This window comes from Metopolophium dirhodum, chromosome 2, assembly GCF_019925205.1.
Source record: "Metopolophium dirhodum isolate CAU chromosome 2, ASM1992520v1, whole genome shotgun sequence".
Classification (NCBI taxonomy): domain Eukaryota; kingdom Metazoa; phylum Arthropoda; class Insecta; order Hemiptera; family Aphididae; genus Metopolophium; species Metopolophium dirhodum.
The window spans coordinates 21833089-21856281 of NC_083561.1; the positions used below are offsets into that span (position 1 = coordinate 21833089).

The window sequence follows — 23193 nt, forward strand, 5'->3', positions numbered from 1 at the left end:
ATTATTTATATATTTTATGTTATAACCTCCCAAAATGTAACAAACATCGTTCTTTATTGTATCTCGGATCTTGTGCCCTGAGCCTATTAAATTGATCAGCTGTCATGCAAGTACATTGTGGCTCCCTTGATCTACTAGGTGAAGTTGGTGTCGATAGAGGTTTCTTTCTCACTTTCGTACTTTGCCTTTTTGATGTATCTAATTTTAAGGAATACGATGAAGATGATTTCCGAGACAATTTCACAGTTGGAGTCTAAAATCAAATAATGTTAAGATTAATATGTTTTTCTTAAACCTTGTTGGTACCTATTTAATTGTACTTACACAACATTCTTTAAATTGTTTAGCGTCTATTGGTGATGTGAAATTTAAGCCCCAGGTGTCATTGCTATGTGGTTCTTTCCAATACGCAAAACATTCTGAAGCTAACCCTATTTTTGTGCCTAAAAATAAACGATATTGGGTTATTATACGTCTACGAGTGAAACCTCTGACTATGAACACCTCTTAATAGCAGAAATATTTAATTTCCCTTATAATAATATAATGTCCACTATAGGTTTCACTGTTCTATAAAAATTAACTGAGCATTTATATATACTAATATATACCTGGTTGAACCAAGCGGATATCCATGATTTTTTCCACTTGACTGTTGTAAGCAGTAATATGGAAAATATACTCTGGTCCATCTTGTAAGCACGTGATATTTACAGGAACGAGATCTTCGGATATTTGTTGCCATTTTATTTCTTCTCCTTTAGCACTCACGTGAAATACTTCAGCCCATAATCTGAAATCATATTTGAAAATATATTTCTCTCATTCAACGAATATGAAACATACTAGCATACGATCTAAAAAAATTAAACAATATTATTGGAAAATAAATTTATTGATTTTCAATTATACCTACCTATGTTATTTTTTGTAACATGTATTTGTACTTATATATATATATATTATATATTTATTACATATATTATTAATAAAATATTTAACACATATAAATTATTAGGATATAACGAGGGACACCTCTTGGTAACTTAAAAATTCGAACTCTTATATGTTTTATTATTACGAAGAAATGATAGTCTCTATTCCAGTTTATGATGTGGCTATTAGTTTATTACTGTGAAATAATTATAGTAGACCTACGGAAAATTTCAAGTTTTGTACCTAACTTGGGAATCGTCTCAATTATTACGATAATACTTTCTATAAGATTATAAACTTGAAGATGCCAAGTTAATGTAGGAAGCGAAATATTATTGGGAATATTGAGATGATATGGATCGAAATTATCTGAGCACTTTTTAAATGTAATACGTCTTTACATAAAGAAAAAAATGCCATTTTTACTATAATACTTAAAGAAAAAGTATATCCAATGACAAACGATGTTTCATATTTCATAAAAGTTCTGTCAATGTATACAAGTTAAAACGGAAAAAATAATTAAAATATCTATACATTTTAATGCATGCATACACAGTAAAGTTAATTTAAATACATTATTCAGTGTTTATTAATTACTATACATTATTAAACTAACGATTATTTTCATACTTGTTTGTTTTGTTATATAAAATAACATAAATTATTCATTTAATATTTCAGAAAATTAAAAAAATGTATACAATTTAAAGTAATTAAAATAATATATATTTGTTAAGTTTATTTTAATAAAATTAGAATTTATAATCTATTGAAAAGTGTACCTATCTTGAAAACTGTAATATTAAATCTAGAACGTTAAGTCAAATCTTTTCTAAATATTATATCAAATGTTGTTATATACTAAATATATACTAAATATTAATAGGTGACTTTGAATTTCGTAGCAATTGAATCTTTAGGGAGAAAACAGACTTTACACAATAATAATTATCTTCTTCAATGTTTTATGACTGTTTAAGTTTTCATGAACTATTGTTTCTTCTTATGTTTACCATATACGAGTAAATTCATAAATCTCAGAGATTCATTATACACTTGTTAATAATTCTTTTAACCGTTAATGGTTTGGTAATAATAATATTTGAAAACTAAAAAATAAAACCTAATTTTGTTTAATACAAATTAACTAAATTATTCAATATTAATGAAAAAGAGATTACCTAAGTATCAAATTTAATAATTGTTTATTACAAAATTGTATTTTATTATTAAAATATTTACCATTTGAATAAAAATAAACAATTTTATATCATTATTATTATTATTTATCATAATTTTACATATCTATCATATTCTACATATTTAAATAAAACATTTTTTTGTATGAAAAACAGATTGTATTAAGTTTTTAAATAAGAATTTATTTGATGAAATAATACAGAATTTAATTTATTATCTGAAGAAACTATAACTAACGAAAAATCATTAAAAATAAGGAACTTTCCAACATAAAATAGGAACAAAAACAGCAAATTTATGACCTAAGCCACGTCTTTCACAAGACTACTTGATGTATCAGGCCTTAAATCGGAAAAAGCTAGAATTTCAAATAAAGCCTATATTACATAAATACATTCATTAATTATCTCTTATTTATTGAGTCGAATAATTATAGTAGAATATAGTGAAATTAAAGGTGTGCATTATAAATATGATGCGAATCTCTTAATATTAGTATGAAATTCACATCATTTTTGTGACATGAATTCCATGACCACTCAGTCTATTTTAACATGTTAAATTAAATAATTAATATTTGTAAGCCTGTATTTATTGTTTTACTGACCATTTACTTTACTAAATAAAGAATTTTTTTAAAATATGCGCTTTAAATATAAATAAAGTAAAATATGCAATCATAAGTTTTATTAAACAAGAAATATTGCATTTTCTGTAAACTGCGGAACTGCGTTTTGCACTACAATAATAATCACCATTTTAATAGCGTTTCTAAGAAAATAATGACTGTGATTAATGGATCATTACAAAATAGATTTATTCATTTTCGTTTTTTATACCAATTGTTTGTTATGTATCCCTTTGGAAATGTCAATAGTTCACGATAGTTGTTTGTGTATATTGTACCCATTAATATTTTCTTTCATATTATTGTATGTAGTTTAACAACAGGGTAGGAATAATTTGATTTTCATATAATTAGTTTTGCGTTTCATGAATAAATGTAAATTGATCTAATTTAAAATAATATAAGTGTTAAGTGAAATAGGTATTAAAGTTATATCCATAACATTATGATCATTGTTTGTTCTTCTAAAATGTGTGGTTTATTTTACTTTTGCAATCAAATTAATTTTCTATTACTTATGTGTTGATAAATATTTGAATTATTTTATTATTTTATTTTATTAGAATCTTTAGTCATTACACTTATTATTATTCAAATCATAGTTAAATCACCTAAGAAGATGACCATCTCTTCTTCTCGACGAGCTTTGAAATGGTCCGGCAACGTCATCGTATCTGTATGATTTTTTGATTAGAGGTCCGCAGGAGCTCAGTTTGTTGCCCATTTCCAACCCCTGCGACTGTTCTGGTCACCAACCTCCACCGTCATCCCCCATTCTCTGTGCATGAAACAATATTATAAAATATTAATTTTAATAAATCTATTTAATTCTAACTTTTAAAAAATCACAAATTTAAAATTATGAGTACAAGTGATGTTTAATGTGTTCTATAATGCCTACACTCCTGATTCAAAATAATTTCTGTTCGTAAGCATTTTAATGCAAATAATATTACGTAATGTTGTGAATGAATTTAAAAAGTAAAAATAAAAAAATACTATGAAAATATTGGAAGTAAAATTTATTTTATCTTAAGCAGTATATATAAGAGGTACAACAGGACATAGGATATACAGTTAAATTAATAATACAAGCATAATATTTTATATGATACATCAAATTGTTGTTCGTTCAACACTAGTTTAGATACTATGATAACAATTAAGGTTTAAAAAAAAAGTCAATAGTATGTTTTTTTTTTTTCATATTTCATAAAATATGTCGATGCCATTATAATATTATGCACCGTTTAAAATAGCACATTGTAATCAAAAGCAATTAGAAACCAATTTCGATAATTCTTCTTATTCAGAGAAAAAAACTGACCCAATAGCGCTGTTTATAAACCGCAGCCCAGCGAATCGTTCTGGATGCTTTAACAACGCCCACGATCGATGGGGGTGTATATGGTTCCCGTGACGTCACGGGACCATATCACGGTCAGGGCTACTAAACATTGTAGGTGTATTTATTGCCCTCGCTACATAGTATTTTAAACGCACGCTGTTCGTTACACTGTGCGAACATAATGCGCACAATATAGTGTGCACGAAATTAAGTCGTCTACTAAATACAGATATTACACGTCATTGTAGATAATAATAATATATTAAAGTAATTGACTTAAGTATAGTCACTATAGTCGCACAAAAGTACAATAGTATTCGGTTTTGTCTACTTATTATTAATGTTCTCGTCCTCCCGACAGTCAATTGAAATCTATTTTTCGGCGCCTATACAGGTATTTACGTAATAATATTAACTCGCATAAAAAATGTATGATAAAAGTCTCGCTTGAATAATGTTCAAGATATACTATAATATAATTATAAAGCCTAACGTTTCGAACACGAAATATGAAAGCAAATCCATTTTTACTGCATCGTGAATAATCGTGGTATGGCCGTATGTTATAGTCCTAAAAGTTCTAAGAATATAAATAACGGTATAGCGAGTGATAATAAAAGTGTATATTATATAATTATTTAATAAATATCTATAAATCTTTGAAAATACGTCATGTAGTAAAGCCTATAACCAAATCCATTGTTTTACCATTTTAAAGATTATTTTACAATCATTATCCAAAAATGAAATATTGACCATTTAGTCACTCGGAGGTACTAAAAATACATCTTATGTCTTACTGTAAAACCTCACTAACATGATAATATCATGAGTACAATATTATCAACATTTGAATTTTGAAATTTGTATTAATCAAATATAAAAAAAAGTACTTTTTAGGTTGTTAAATCACTATGGATAATATTGATAATTATATAGAAATTAGACATAAATTTATTATTGAGAATATTTAAAATTAAAATGAGAGGTCCAATGGGCAACAAAAATGCACGTATTTTAAAACAAAAGTTACGTTGTTGTCCGTTGAAGAGGCTATCATAATAATATTATAAACCTATAATAAATAGCTTACTTAAATATCGATATTAGACAATTTAGATTTAACCAAAATCCAATGATTTTTTTTAATGTTAAGTTTTTTGCTTATAGTAAGTTTATTTGTGCTTTTTTGTGATTTTATAAAAAAAAGCTTTTGGTCCTATAACTAAGGTTCTGAAAAAAATTGATATTCACAAATCATGTTAACTGAAAAAATTAATATATATGTCACACTGTTATGCGTTGTATATGCACATAAATATCGATTTATTGTCCGCATCACGAAACAGAATATAGTTTTCTACACAACATGTCATCATGTAAATGTCGTAATTACACAATCTGGATATTTTTCACGAAATGGACATCAAAACTATTTATTACATAACTTTTTCCATCAATTAGCTGTACACATAGTTAATGAAAATTAATATACCATTCTTTTTAAGTTTTAACCAAATTTATACCTATTTGACAAATTATTATAATAATGTAATTATTTTATAAATAAACTATACAAATCATACGTAATAAATCATATGTATTATATATATTAGTTTCATCTATACAATTTTGTTATGGTATTTTTTAAAGTGGAAAGCAATAACTCAGTATTTTGACTTTGATTGCTCGGTAGAATAGTGGTTTAATTACAGTAAAACGACAATTTATATTAAATATCTGATTGTTTAATAATCGATGTAGTGATCAAAAACCCTTTATAATTACTAAATTGCCTATATACTTACGTACTTATCTTACAAAATTAGTTTTAGAAACACAATGATAATCTTAACAAAAATTGAGCTATTGTTTTAATTTTTGAAAAAATAAATAAATGGTTCAATCTTATAAGGTTATCTATTTCAAAATAATATAAAATAAAATAAAATTTTAATCATAAAAATGATATCACCAAATTTGTTTTAAACAAGACGTGTTCAATTTTAGCAAAATTTAATAATTTGTTAAAAATATTTACGAATTCTATAGATACATATTAAAGTACCTAGGTAATATAATATACATACCTAATATAATATATTATGCTATATTTTTTTATTTTCATTTTTATAATAAATTGTTAACATATCGATATATCTATTTGTTTTTTTTTTTATGAATAATTATATTATATCACACATACCTAATTATAATCACGTGATTGATCTTACAATTTATTGTTTTGTTGTTTTTAATTTGTTTTATGGTTATTTAAAATACTAAAAAAAAATGAGAATTTTATTGGTTATAAAATTTAATTTAATATTTTACCAAACATCGAGATGTAAATTAATTTAAATATACACTTTTAAACTCAAATAAGTTGTATCATTAAATATATGTTACCTATCAACAATGTGGATGTATCACAAAGATCAGTCAGACACATTCAAACGTAATTTAAATGTAAAATTGTCATATCTTCCTGATACACCTTGTATTAAAAAGGTTAAAAGTAAGTTTTATTACGTTATTTAATATTTTCTCTACATTTTTTTAACATTTATACGTCGATTTAAATTTAACATTCACTGAATTTATAGTTGTGTTGGTGCTGTTGAATAATAAAAATAAAAATAATGTACCCAAGAATGTAATACATAGTATAATATGATATATTATTCCATAAAAAAAAGTAATATACACTGTGTGGTATATGGTGTACATAATACGAATGTCGAGTTAGTAGTTACGCGCAAAGTCCAAGAGGTTGCTTTGAAGAACCATTGAATAAACGAGCGAAATTTTTCCTATTATTTCGAAAATAATAAAATGCATAATCCCGCGAAGAGATATAAAAAAAACATAAGATATAGCGATGGTAATATGAAAAATATATAATATTATAATATCTTCAGTGCTTTCGAAAACTTGTTGCTTGATAATTAAAACCGTACGCGTTGCATTCATTTCTTGAACAATAATAAGTATAAATTATAATATTGTATGCGGCTTAACGCGAAGATTCTGAAACTATATATTTTACTATACAACTGGGACAGCTGACACCATAAATGTCCAGTTATTATAAGTGTAATCGTAGAATATCCTCACCACGAAGAACAGTAAGTACGTATAATATTGTGCATGCATATACCCTCTCCCCGTACAAATAGTTCATATTGTGTATACATGCATCAATCGGATTAAAAATCCATCCAACTGCTCGTTGCGTAACGTTAAAGCTATGCAAGTGTCGTACCCAAACCGCGTGTACTGCGACCTTCCTACCCCCGATGTTCGGCGTGGACTGGGTATTGTTTCGTTAGGTAATCGTCGGTAAATCTAAGTTTATTCAAACGCACGCACGTTTCGGTTCAAACGCATGCCAATTATAGTATATTACGGAACATTTTTTTATTACAATATATATTGTTTATACGACTTTTGTAGTTTTATGCAACGTATACGGAAGTGTAATTATATTTTCATATTATACATATACAACAATATTAATATATATAATTGAACCCGTGGCCCATGGGATAGAGGTATACGGTGGGGATGGACCGTCAATAAGGCATTATATTGTTACGTTTCGTACACGCCAGTCGGAAAATATGTAGGTACCTATACATTGATAAGGGAGAACGAATTATTCAATTTTAGCAACTTTCGAGCGGCGCCGCGGGTGCAATACCGAAACGAAGCGCGTCGAAATCAAGCGTCGTCGTTAGGAGAGGTTACAACAATTGGGTCAAGCTCAACGCGAACTCATGTATAATATACTCACTCACACACACACGCACACACAAACTCACATACGCATACACACACACACACACATGCACACACATGTGTGGAATTATGAAATCTTGTTATAAACTTTATCGGCGTCGTCACTCGTACACGGACGTGGCCGCCATAATAATATCGTACGAGTGCCCCCGCGTGTTCCGTATACGCACATTACTGCAACCGTACGACACACGTACACACATAATATATTATACACACACGGCGAAAGTCGACACGCGAAATGGCATACGATATGTAATATAAAATAATATACGACCGGGGACGTTCGCGCAGCGGCGCCCGCGCGTCTGCAGTGTACCGAAATGTAATAGTAATAATAATAATATCCGTACTATATACAGACATCGTCGTCGTTACGTTCGTGCCGGAGGACGCGCGTGCACCTGAATTGCCTATCCAACGCGCCGCGTCGCCTTTGCGAACCCCTACTACGCGAGATCGTCGGGTCGGCCCCCGCGGAGTGGGACCGGAGACGGCGTTACGGGGAAATCGGCGAGAGTGTTCGTCGTTCAGTGTGTGCCAAATGCCGTTTTGGCGGGCGGACGCGCGCACGCACGCACTCGCACACATACACATATACACACACTCCAACATCACACCAAAGGTCTCCACGGCTTGGCAATAACAAAAAAAAAAAACTTTCGCTCACTGGTCAACCTATATACCGTAGGATTAATCTGCGTACACGCACGCAGACACACGCGGGTAGTATACATTATATATGACGTGTACATATAATTACTCGGGTGAAGAGCTGTGCGCAAGCACGTACCTATATAAGAACCCTCCTCTGCGACGCAAATCAACGGACAGCGTTTTACCGTCATATACACCGCACCTAACGACACATTAAGAGACAAAATATGCAAACGCATTATATTGTATTACGAAGTACAACACGTCCACATCATCGTAATATATGCCTTCCCCAGTATACCTGCGATCGCCTGGACCTGACGGACATCTGCCTGTCGCCGTGCGACGACGTCGACGACGACGACCGCATAGCGCTCGGGTGTATTCCCATCGCGTAGTAATGAAACACCGACACCGTATGATCACGACGACGATAGGACGACGCGACGATTTGCGTTTGATCGAGACGAATCGCACACACACGGCTTTAGATCTGGCCAATCGCACACTTTATATACTTTTGCCACTATATAATTATTATTATCGGGTGTAGTGTAGAAATATAATATAATTTGTATATTTATTATTGCGTACACGGCGATCCCTAAGCACGTCACGTCAGACCTTTACCGTGGCGACGTATATTTCCGATGAGATTAACCGACGATAGCACGCGAACACACGCACGGTCTTATATTATTATATACACACTTCAACGCGCGCGGAATAATAAGAATAATAAAACAAACAAATAAATAAATAATAATAATAAAAAAAATTAAAAAAATAGCGCCGAACACTGTCCACGCCCCAAGGTGGCCGACCGGAGGACACGCAGGGTGTGTCGGACGTGTACGCGCGACAACTCTCGAGTGTGGTGCCTCCTCCTCGGGCGCGCGATGTAGGAGAGATAGATGCGGCGGCGGCGGCGTCGAGCCAGGCCGCGTGCGCGCACCGATCGTCGTCGCAGTCGAATATATATTAGTAGTATCCGTTGCCGCCGCCGTCGTCGTCGGCAGATCGCTCCACATGCTAGGCTCGGCGCTCGCGGTGAGATGCTGAACGACGCACAGCTGACGGCCCGTCCGACCGACAAACTGACCGACCGACCGACCCATCGACCGACCGACCGACCGGAAGACAGACCGACCGGCAGACGTAGTGGTAGCGATAGTGACGGCGGTGGCGACGGCGGTTGCGGCAGCTGCGGGGTCCAGTCAATGAATAGCGTATACCTACACAAGGGCGTGTGTCCCGCGGAACCACAGCCGCCGCCGACCCGTGGCCATCACACGCCCTGTAAATGAATAATAATAAAATGTCACGAGCTCCAACCGCATTTGTGAACGCGACAATATTATTCGATTATTTATCAGAGTTGTTATAAAATATATACGATGTGTACGTAAAGGCCTGCATCACCGGATACGCACCCGATGTCACATGGTGTGCTTGAGTGTAATTAAGGGGGGGAGAGGCTAAGGGTGGCTTAGCCTTGCACCACCGAAGCTACTGTAAGCTAAACATATTGTTGTGGTTATTGCTGTGAACTTATTATATTTTTCGTTAAAAATGTAAAAGACTGATTGAGACGAGGTCAGCTCCATCGTTTTCACTATCTTAACCACGCACAACAATGCAAATTTCCGTTTAGCAAAACTAATCGTTAGAACTATTTCCTTATCTTTCCTATATTTGATCTTGTAATTTATTTTGTTGTAGACAAGTGTATGTGAGGTGACAACCCCTACACCACCCCCCTCCCTTCCCACCAACCAAGACAAGCCTTGTAATAATGTCGATGTATCAATAAAATGTGATGTAAAAATCTTGTAAGATGTAAAAATTGGTTAAGGTAAAACAAAGGGGTCTTCCGTGGGTTTGCTGATTTGTCATAAAGTTGTTCAGCCACCCCTCACCTCTCCCCACACACACACACACACACATAAAAAGAAAAAATTTGAAATTGTGCCTGTGGTGGTGTGTGATGTAGACTTTATATACACTACTATATACATGAACCACTGCATCGATCTGCAGTATTATACTACACATGTAAACGCGTGCCGTACATAATATATTGTATTATGTAAATATATATGTACGATTTACGTCGGCGGTGCGTGTACACGTGCGGAAATAAATAGAAAAAAATAATAATAAAACGCGCGCGCTGCAAATGATTTATCGCGTTTAATATCGCATGGGCTTGTGCGCGTGCGTGTGAGCACTTAAATATCGCTTTCCGCTCAAACGATTATTATGATATAAGATAATTTACGTGAGCACAAAAACGTTTACGAATTATTATTAACATTCTCATTTGCCAGTATATATGGTATAACGCGTTGACTGTTTTATTTCGTACGCACGCGATGCGAACTGATGCCGACGTGTCTATTCTAGGTATATATATAGGTAGGTATGAAAAATTTACGTTTTTAGGGCGTTATTGTGTTGTAGTAACCCTACTCTGCTCACATACGTTAACCCCTGCATCTTACATATTATTTAGGTATCGTATACATTTTAAGTTTTAATTAATGATTCGCGAATAACATCGATTTGTTTTTATTATTACTCGCGACCTCACTGTCCTTATTATACCTATACTATTTAACATATTATAGTACCTATTTATTATTCGGACAACAATAGAGAATGTCACCATCACCAAACATACGCGTATACCTAATAGGTACGGCCTAATTACACGCATTGAAGTTAAACTAAAAGTATATGACTAGTTAATTTTTGATTATTTATTTTCACCCCTATTAGCATATTACCCTCGGGATTCATTGCATTACGTCATAATATCGATCGTAACGTATTAAATTAAAATAACATAACAACAACTAACGAGAACCTAGAATAGTATGTTTAAGTATCAAATGACTAAATGAAAACATCACACTGCTTAAACATAGTCACGTTCCCCCTTTTTATAAATAGCTGCGTGTGCAGTGATTCAATCATAAAAATATAATAAATCTACGTAGTTTGAAAGCTAATTTATAAATATTATACCGTCAACATTAGTCACTTACAATATCGATGTTTAAAAATACTTTTCGAATTGATGCCCTATAGTCTGCCGATTCATTGGTACATAGGAAAGATGAATTCCTTTATAATTCGCATACGTGTATCTAAATAAAGGGTGCGTGTTACAGAAGGGTACGTGGGTTCAGACTAATTTTTATGTGAGTTTGTAAACCAAGAATTAGTGACAAAGTAATAAAACAAAGTAGATTTTATTTCAAAAAAGTATAATTTTGATTTTTTCAATCAAATTTTTAAATTTTATAAATAACATTACTTGAATATTAAACTTCCGTCAAAAATGTAATTGTACGGTTATTTTGGATTTAGATGCCGTAATGGCAAATAATAATAATAATAATAATAGTTTATTGCTATAGAATAACAGATTTACAGTACATCACGAGAATAAAAAACAATGATATGTGAATCTAGCTTTGCTCTTCACTAAAGTAAAATATTTTTTGAAAGGCAACTGTACTAATATAATCTAATATCGTAGAAATACAAATACGCGTTGATTCACAGTCTAGTGTCTATGACTACTGATGATGTAAAACTATAATAAAGTTAGTTTAAATTTCATGTTAATATTATATTATATTACCTATACAATATTAACATGAAATTTAATCGGCAACAAAATTGTCTATCTTGTCCATTTCAGTGCGTGACGTCCACAGCGTTCTATAATTCGTCTGTACTCACTCACAGCATGTATTCAGGATATTAACAAAATACCAACAATTGACACCTAAATAATCCAATCCCTCACACGAAAAAACCCACGAGAACCAAAATACAAAATCCTATGTTAACCACCAGTTTATTTTATTTTATTTTACATACATTACGGGCTACTGCCCAATGCGCAGCTCTTAGAAATGAGACATTGTTTACATTATAACAGATATACATTTAATATTACACATATTTAAAAGGTATTAAAGGCTAAAGAGGTACCATGTGCTAGTCGCATCATTTGGTGGAAAAAGTGGTTTCGACTTTCGGCAATAATTTGTGTTATGTTAAGGTGCATCCAGAATAAAATATCGGTTAATAACTGAACACTCGAGCTTAAAAATATCATGACAATATGACACATTATTTCTATGCTAGTGTATATACTATGTATATTTCTTAAATTTGGCCTGTTTTAGCCAATTGGCCTGAAAGAATTGTCAGTTATTATTATTCATTATTTACTTTGTAGAAGGTATGTCGTCGTAAAATAATAAATTATTACTACTTCTACTAATGGGTTATATTTTGTAAGTATAATATTATATGATTATTGTTAAGCAAATATACTACCTACAAAAGTGCAGTACGTATATAACCAACCGATGAGTAGCAATAACCAATTAAACAGTCTGTTATATTCATTAAAAATGTTTTAATTTACTTAACTGTAAACGTAGTAAACAAAAGTTGTAATAAAGACACTTTTCAGAAATGGTTTAAAAAAAAAATTATTTCCGAAAGATAATTTAGTTTATTCAAGTATACGACGGAAATAATGACAACAATAAATTAGCGTTACAAACATTGCATTGTCTTATGACATTGTTACTAAACCGACCATTATATACCCACCATAACCTCCATACTATAAAATAATAGGTTAACTGGGGGTAGTGCACCAGCGGCGGCGGCGACGACGACGACGACGACGACTTAGTCTCTATAAGAGCGATCTTACAAGGATTCCAGCCAAGTGGCAGTCACACCAAATTGGGTGTTTATATGTGTGGTATAATCGACGTAATCCAAGCGACCTATTAATAATATTAAAATCGTAACCCGCCCCGTAATCTTATATGATGTTTAGTAAAATCTACTAGTTAATGATAAGTAAAAAATTATTAACAAACGCAATCTAACAGTAAATTATACGATGTGTAGGTACCTAAACTATTTTATTTATTTATAGACCGTAAGAATCAAATTTGATTCGCGTTATAACACAACTCAATGTCTTCAATAAAATATGTTCAATTATATTATGTACCTATTATAATTTAGAATGCATATTAATTATTAAAATATACCTACAAGCAATAAGCATTAAAAATGTAAACCTACTATGAATATAATAGTTATTATATTATTAACTATGTAAAATGCATACATCATTTTAGACTTTTGTATCTTTAACTTATTTAATTATTGTATCTAAACGTTAAGCATGTCTTACATTATAAACAACTCACGCAGGTGATTCCAAAAGCCGTTGTCAATAAATACGTAAAAACGTAATCCGAAATAATTCCGAATAAAAGATGTCAAACATCAATTGCTCTTCTTCTAAAAAGGTTCATTTAATCGGACATCAGTTTTATGTACATCGTGACTTATTTTATTTTCGATCGATTACCTACCTTAAACAATACAGTTAAATATTATTTAGTTTTCAATCAAATTTTACATTTATAACATTTATTCACAAAAAAACGTAATGGTTATTTGTGTGTATATCCCAAAGTTATCGTTATTATAATAAAAGTTTTTTAGTTAAAGTAAAGTAGATAAATAAAGATAAGATTCTAGTAACTAATTAGAAGAATAAATAATACACCTATTAATCAAAATTATAAAAATGCAATCCAATTATCTACGCAGCCTGTATTATAATATAAATGTTACCAGGTACAATCGACTTGAGTTATATGTTATTATATATTGACTATGTGTAGGCAATTTGAAGTGGAATAAATTCAGTATAGGTATATAATATTTTTTAAATGTTTGATAAAAATAAAACCGTTACCCAAGAACCTATGCTATATTTTTTGTTATTGTTGTTTTTTTCGTACTTGAATATATATATAGGTATATATATAGTTAAGCAATCAATTGTATTTTTTTTTCTTGCTCACTCACTGAAAATGCTTGACACGCAATTTTTCATTGATGCATAATGGAAAACGTGTGAATTATAATACCTTTATTGAAAGCGATTAAAATCAGAAAATGTCAACCACCAAAGTTATAATTTTCATCTCTTGAAAATCGAATTTAATGTTTATATAGCTTAAAACCAAGATAAATAATTACTCTATTCTTTGAAGTGCGTATTGTATTATATTCAAAACATAAAGATAAGTATAAAACTCGATCCAAATACCCAGCAGTCAGCATCATGTAGACTTAAATGAATATAGAAGTAGTATAATAAAGAAATGTTAGCAATAAATAATAATACATCAACAATAATACCAATATATTATAATATACCATCAAAAACACTCCACATTATAGTTTCACACACATTAATATATTATTATAATATTATAATATTATAGAATTTATCACCACATGTCAATACACGTAAAGACGTCCATGAACTTAGCCCACCGACATTAACATACCAATATCGCAAATTATTCGCAAAATATTGGCATCATTTTCATATTGATATGTCAAAGTAGGTAGGCTAAGTTCATGGACGTCCCGTAAAGTGTGATAAACTTGCGCAGTGATATTAAATACATTCAACTCAATTATTGTATAAAGTTATTATTATATTACTATTATTAGATAATTATTTACTAACAAATTAAATTGGGCTAAATGAGTTAAATTAATGATTATTGTGCTGAATCAGAAAATCCAAAATTCAACAAACTAATAAATTTCTTTCAACTAAACAAATCAAATAGGTACGTACGTACTTTGGCACATAGCAGCGATGTAATGTCATATAATTGTCATCATCTGTACAAGACTTCACAGACTTAGTGATAACCGCGTGTCCACGTACTTATACGTTTTCCTTGTACAAAGCTCTCGAGCGACAATTGCTCGAGAATGGGACAATTTATTGTTATTCCCGAACGATTATGTGAGTCGATAGATTTATGTAATTAATTATTATTTGTATTATTGTTAACAGATTCAATAAAAAAATTAATAGGATATATCCTCTGGGATACGTTATAGTTAAATTAATTATTTTAATCAATTTTACAAATTTTAGATACTGAATGAAATGATGAATTAATTGGTTTTATAATGTATTGTTTGTGTGTATGTGTGTACGTGTTGTATAGTAAAAAAACACTTCGATCTTCAACTTTGAGGAGAGTTGAAAAATTGGATCTAGTTGGTACTAAAGGGGGTCAAACATTTCGAGTACTTTACAAAATAATCAAGAATTTTGTGTTAAACCAGTTTTTGACAAAATCGAAATTATTTTGTTACAGTTCAAAAATGAATAACTGTAAAGACTCGAAACGTAGAAACATGATACCACTTTTAAAATATTCCTTAAAATATGTGCAATGTTCCTCATAGTTTGTTATTACCGCAACCTAACAATATCAAATTATATAGGTGTACACAGTTTTTTTCATACTGCACAATTCAAGTTCAAATTTTGACAAAATTAGATATTTAAGTTAAAAACTATGATTTTTGTTATTTTGTAGTACCTAATTCCTAAAATATTGTTCAAGTAGGGACTTAAAACTATTTTTCTCTACGTATATTATTATTTACTTTGCACAGTGACATTTTCAAAATCTTCAGATTAATTTTAAGCTCTTTATACCACAAACCTATTCACACCGTTCGACGCGTCGGTATCAATATTAAGTTGATAACTACTAGTAATATTGTATAAAATCATATCATTATATGGGTAACTACTCGGATAACTATGAGAATTTTTTTGATGAAAATAAGTTCAACCTACCCTATTTCTAATATGAAAAAAAAATACTAAAGCAATATACCCATAGCTAAATATCTTTAGAATTAAGGCTATAACGGTCACAATCGTTTTTCGTGCCTATGCAATCGACACTTAGGTTGTACTATACAACAAAACGAGAACCCAGCTCGTGTGTGTGACGTGACCTTTCGGAGCAGTAAAAATGCTTCAATCTTCAATATTGTAAAGATTTCTAGTAGAAAATTTTATCTAGTTGGTGTACAATGGGAAGTAAAATTAAAAATGAGTTTTTTAAATTAGAAAATTCTCAGTGCCTACTTTAATTTATTCGGAAAAAAACCAAAAAAACTAGAGCAAATCGGGAACATTTCCGCAAACCAATTTTCCACAAAATCGATTTTGTACAGTGAATTCACCGAATTTTTCTTATACTTCATTCTTAATTATTTGTAAATTGTTTGTCCAAAAGTTCAACTACCTATTAAAGATTGGAAACGGATGATATAATATACAAACCAAAATATTACCGTTGATAGGCTTAATTTTTTATGATGATATCACATAGATATCACATTTATGTTTAAAAATCGTGGATATTTAATTATAATATGTAGAGATTGGCGATACTAAAATAGTAAAATGTATTTCATTATTTAATGTCGTTTGATATGAGTATATGATCTTGACTCCTGCGGGTATTCCCAACGTTTCGGGTTAATAATCGCTGCTGTAATTTTGTGTGGATTTGACTTTTTTTTTATTTGTGTGCATTTGTCCCAAACCTATAAGACATGAGAAATAGCTACAGTCGAGTCGCGATAGCTCAAACCTCAATAACTCGAGAAAATCTACAACTCATTTTTTTTTTTATTCGTCTATAAATTAGTTAGATACCTCGAATAATAGGTACATATCTCGAAGGGAATTGTTATCCCCCTTCAACTTTGAGTTATCTCGACTCAACTGTATTATAATATATCACATCTACGCTCTTGTGACTCCTTAGTGATGAGAGAACTATAAAGTCTAAAAATACGACATGGCTATGGCATACATTAAACATAATATTATGTTTGAATAATCTATGGCTACTCAAATAATATTATATTAATAATATTATATAATAGATAATAATCTAAGAATTTTAAGTATTTGAATAAAGAATGTACATGCAGATTTTGTAATTTGTATTGCCTATTGTTAAAATTGATATTAGACATTTATTGTTTTGGTGAAGAAAACATACATTTTATTCAGAAGAATAAAATCACTCAAAGTTAATAAAAAGTAATCGATAATTTATATATAGTTTAATCTTGGTTTAATCACTAAAATATTTGTCATTAACTTAAAATAAAATAATAGCGGGTAATTATTTTGATCGTAGTGTTGTAATTAAGTATTTAGAAAATAAATGTATTTTTTTATTATTAATAATCGAGGTCACAATATCTGAATAATATTATATAACTTTGGAATTATATCGAAAACTATAGAAACACACAATAAAATGTACACATTTTGAATTTTCTAATTGTTTTGAGGGAAAGGAATATTTTTAAAAAATGTTATAGACAGTGCCAAAAGTCTATTATAATTTTAAAAATGTTTAGAATAATTGTCAAAAATAATAATTGACTTATCTGGGTTTAAAATTCAACAATTCTTTTTATAAAGAAAGAGGAATAAAAACATAACATAAATACCTACTTCTATATAATATTCAAGCCCCTCACATAAAATATTGGGCCCCTGTACTAAATGTTTTTGCAGGCTCTATATACAAAACTTCCAATAAAATACAACCAATTAGAAGAGATACGAGTGTCCCATATAAGATTTCTACTATTATCTATTTATAAATTATAATATACATTTATGATTTATGGTTTCTGTCATAAAATAAGTATTCCAATCAACATTTCAAAATACAAATTCATTTCAATGAGCCCCTAAAATAGCCAGTTACCTGTACTCCAAGTCTAGTGGGGCCCTGTTAATATAACATTATTATACTATGTATACTGAGCATACATATAATATAATATAGGTACTGATATGTCACGATGACTGTCGAGTGTGAGCATTGGTGGACTTAGTAACTCTTCCAAAATTGATCTCGACAATTTAACATAACTTGTTGTCTTATACAATGGGTCTCAAGTACCCTTTCTTCCTCTTACCACCCATTCAAAGATAATTTACACAATTTACGGTCATATATATATATTATATATTATTGAGTATTCGGGCGTGCTTATCAATAAAAACGAAAAATCAGTTGGTCAGCCATCCATGGTGGTACAAAGTAAATTAAGCGAAAAACTATGGAAAAACTACGTCGTGGATCATTAACGAGGATGGGGTATAAATATAGTAACGTTAACGTTGCGCCAAGTGAGTTATCAGTATTTTAAAATTGTAAATTGTTTGTACATCTAAAAATACTTATAACTCGCTTTAAAATTAAAATACGATAAAAAAACCTATGTCATTGCCTAGATAATAATCTTACCTTTAAATTTTATAAGTGGTCAATTCACTCTAATTTTTAAACTAAAGGAAATAAGCGTGATCTTCTGAGCACAAAATTTGCTATTTTACACACTTGTAAGACAGACCAAACAAAATATGTCAATGTAACGTCGCCTTAAAACAAAACGGCTAAACTTCGAATAATCGACACGGTTTTTGATTTGTTTGAATCGTCTAGCTCCTGGTCAGTGGCCGTATTTGAGGGGAGATAGAGCATTGCCCTCCCCCCCCCCCCCGAGTTTTTTTTACAAAATTATTTCTGCATTTTATTATTTAATTGGTATATTAATAATAATAAGAGTTAATTTCATCTTTTTTATAAGAAAATATCTGTTCGTTCACAATACCATGGCCATGCGGGTGTTTACTGCACGGTACGCGTATTATTACAATACAGAATCGGTGACCGATTCGTCTGGAGTGAGTGCGGGGTGTGAGTAGATTATAATATAAGTTATACAATACGCTTCCGCAATACCTACTAATTACTATGCTCAGTGGAACCCGATTCATACGCTCCTTGTCAGCTAATTATTGACTTTAATGGAGTATTAATAAAGACAATAGTAGTTGTGTTTTGTTTCATCATATTATGCCAAAATGTATTTTATTAAAAATTTTTTTTGATGTGGGAGTAACAACTTTGACCTTCTTTTCCGTTGCCTCCGGTTACCTCCCTCCCCAATGGTGAACTCTCAAATACGCCCCTGATCCCGACTACAGTGGTACAGCGATTCCGTAACCGTTCATGGTTTAAGGGTTAGACCTAAATGTACCTAAAATACAAATACAAGTATACACGACGCATAGTACCTATGCACGGAAGACCACGACTAAGCCAAGAAATAATTTCTCTGTCATGCACGTATACTGCTTTAATACTACCTTAGATAGGGGAGATGGGAGAATATCATAATTTTTTCAACATAAGGTGTAGTAGTTTAACCAAATTTTTTTTACCAATTTATGTAGGTACTATAGTAGGTACAGTGGTACAATATATAATAATGTGTATTCCTACGATCGTATTAATATTACCTATGTAATTATTATAGTTACTTATATATAGAACGTCAGAAACGTAAACATTATTAGAATGGGTTTTTGGGTCGGAAAGAACTTAGTCACAGTGAAAAACCACGTCCACTTGATTTTATTTTTTATTTTTTGGAACATTATAAGAAAATAAATTCCGCCTTAACAAATAAAACGAAACTGATGTGAAACAATGTGTTTCTTTTGATTTGAACATAAGGTTTGAAGTTTTTCATTATTTTTTTGTTATATATAAGCACTTCGAATATAGGTGGAAGATTAAAAGTAAAAGATCCCAATACAATATCAAAATAATCAGAAAAAAACGAATTTATTGTCCTCGCATTGATTTTGGATGTAACCAAATATTAATTTTGTCAATTACTTGCTGGCCACATACATTTTTTTATTAAATATATTAATTGACATAATATTGGTAATAATCAATTTTAAGTTTAAAAAAATATATTCAATTTTACAACGATTTACATTTACTATCGTGAATTAAAAAAAAATTCTATTGACTATTATTGTAGTATTATATTATGTAATAATGTAATTTATTTCATTAATTAATTTAGTTTTTGATTTTTTTGATTTGAATATATTTGATATGATATATTTTGACGCTCATGCGGACTAACACGTATCTCTCTGTTTCTTACAAGATATATTGCACATTTGCATATAGCCACAAGAATATGTATTTTTTTTATTTTTTCACACTTTTGTGTGTAGAATTTAATTTTAGTACGCAGGCCACATACATATTTTGCAAATGGACCGCATTGTAGGAACCACTGCGTGAATTTTTCAAATATTTATATGTATTAGTATTTTATAGACATTTTTATGATTTTCGAAAAATGTTGTGCTATTATTTATAGTTGAAACTTTCTACTTTATTCAGTTTTTTTTTATTTATATTTATGATAAGAAAATTTTTTTTCGAGTATACAAATTTTAATACATAGGCCCAACTTTTTTTTAAACGTTTGGAGTTCAAATTTCAAGATTAAGCAATTGTTTTGTAGTTAAAAATTAATTAAATTTTCAATTCGAATAGGCTATTATGCTATGGCTTAAAAGTTTAAATACAAAATTGACTATTCCATACGCCAGCATAAAGTTTAAAAATATATTTGCAATATTTTTAATAAATTGTATATTTAAACAAAAATTAACAATTTTAATCATTTTGTTGTAATTCAAAAAATATAATTCGTAGAGAATTGAATGTCTATACCCATTACGTATTACGTATATTATAATTAACTACGAACGAACAAAATTAAATTTTGAAAATATTTAGTTTAATTAATAACTTTGTAAGCTAATATTATACCACGACTTATTTACACTGTTATATATGATATTGCAGACTTATAAGTTATAATAACATCTATTATAGTTATAATATTATATTCGATTTATATATTTATATATATATTTAATTCGTAAAAAATATTTAAACCTATTATAGGTACAATAAGGTACATTATTAATTTCTAGTAGAAAAATTAATTATTAATATACATATAAATATTCGACTTCTCTAGTTTTTTTTATCTTATTTTTATTCTAAAAAGGTATAATATAATAACGAAAAATCTTCCTTTGTTGGAAAAAAGAATTGACTACCTATTTCCATTTAAGTTTAAGCATTGAATAAATATAGAAAACCGTTATCTTTAAACTCGCATCGGGGGGAACAGGCACACTAAACAATTTCTTATTCAATGCAATTTTTTATTGTTATAATCACTGATTTAGCATATCTTTTTTTAATTTACTGTTACTAATTCGTGTTTCTATATAACAACATTTTACGCAATGATAGTATTCGCCATTCAGAATACCAACATTCTATGTGCATGGACACTCACGGCTCATCAGAAGGTACATTACAGAAAGACTATCAGAATAATCATATTATAACAATTTTTTTCTTCATAACCGTTTGGTCATTAAGTTTGATATTCGTTTCGTGTACGTTAACGTCACTTCAAAAGTTCGAATACTGGTCGATGGTTTTGTCCCGAGGGTGAATCGCGTATGCATCCCTCGACCACCCCGATGTGGGACGCCCATGTTTAGCACATATATAAATATAGGTATACCCTGGTTCTCATTTCATAACATATTATAATTGAGCAGTGATGTGATAACTGATAACGACAAAACACAACTCACGCGTCTCGTCCGGGGGCAATAGGGGAGCGGCGGCGGTTGCAGAATTTGCGGCGGTGGTGCGTTGCTCTCCTACGACGACGACGCCGGCAGCGGCGGTCGGCTGCACAAAAACGACGTCGGCGGCGGCTGCTGAGACGGTGGCGGCGGCGGTCTCGTGTTATGCACGGTGTGAACGGCACGCGACATAATAATATTATAATGATGTATATAATATATATTATACGCAACCCGAAACGAAACGTTTAAAATTAAATTGATAAATGTATAATATTATAATAATAATAATAATAGTAATAACGGTAATAACAATATTATACGAACCGCTATTATACTAATAACGTACGACGACGACGCCTACGGCATACAAGTATATGACAAAGACGGGTCGGTCGCGCGGCTTTTGCGGCGCGTACCGTACGCGCGGACCATTTAAAACGACGATAATTTTAAACGGCGGCGGCGGTGGCGGAGACGACGATAATATTTCTATTAATAATATATCACATTATGTATCGGCCGCCGCGGTGCGCCCCTACTGATCACACTGTCTTCCACGCAATACACACACACACACACACACACACACCCAAACGCGCGCGCAATATAATATTAATAATAAATAACGGCAATAGTAGTATAGTAATAATAACGGTGCTGATGATAATACGACTGCGGGACCGCTCAGAGAGTGATAGAGAGAGACACCCGACCCGCCGGCACGCACCGCAACTAACTCTCCTTTACAACAGTCCGCGTCGGCGGCACACGACGCGAAACGCGCACGGCGGCAGCGGCGGCGGCGACGACGGCAGCGGCACGTTCGCGCTATCGCAGCCCGCGACGACAGTCCGTAAAGTAATCCGGGGATTTTCCCGTCGGCGTGCCCCAGGATTTTACACCACCGCCGCGACGTGCATCCTCCCCCCCCCCCCCCCCGATGCGTCCTCCGCCGCCGCCCTTGACGTCCTGGCGGAAAATTGGGGCCATCTCGACTCGAGCGCACCGTGGCAATGCACGCGCGCGGGGGGGCACTCGCACGGCTCCGTCGCCCTATCACCTCACCCAGCCGCACTCTATACACGCAGTGTCATGCCACCACCCCCGGTCCTTTACCCGTCCGCGGCGACTATTATATTA

The 23193-nt window shown here is 31.6% G+C and overlaps 1 protein-coding gene across 6 annotated transcripts in view; it reads right to left on the reverse strand.

Annotated features, from left to right (window-relative positions):
- LOC132939739 (protein still life, isoform SIF type 1) overlaps positions 1-22896 on the reverse strand; it is a 69140-nt gene extending 46244 nt beyond the window's left edge. For 2 of the 6 annotated variants that reach the window (XM_061007075.1, XM_061007071.1), the window contains exons 1-5: positions 22057-22893; positions 3379-3545; positions 612-793; positions 325-443; positions 46-253 (exon numbers count right to left, since the gene is read on the reverse strand). In XM_061007075.1, coding sequence (XP_060863058.1) covers positions 46-253; positions 325-443; positions 612-793; positions 3379-3491 — 622 coding nt within the window. In that variant the 5' untranslated portion in view covers positions 3492-3545; positions 22057-22893. Of the gene's footprint in view, positions 1-45; positions 254-324; positions 444-611; positions 794-3378; positions 3546-8874; positions 9448-22056 lie in introns of those variants that run through there. The other 4 variants (XM_061007073.1, XM_061007074.1, XM_061007072.1 and 1 more) reach the window with 4 other exon arrangements.
- Between the last annotated feature and the right edge of the window lie 297 nt (positions 22897-23193).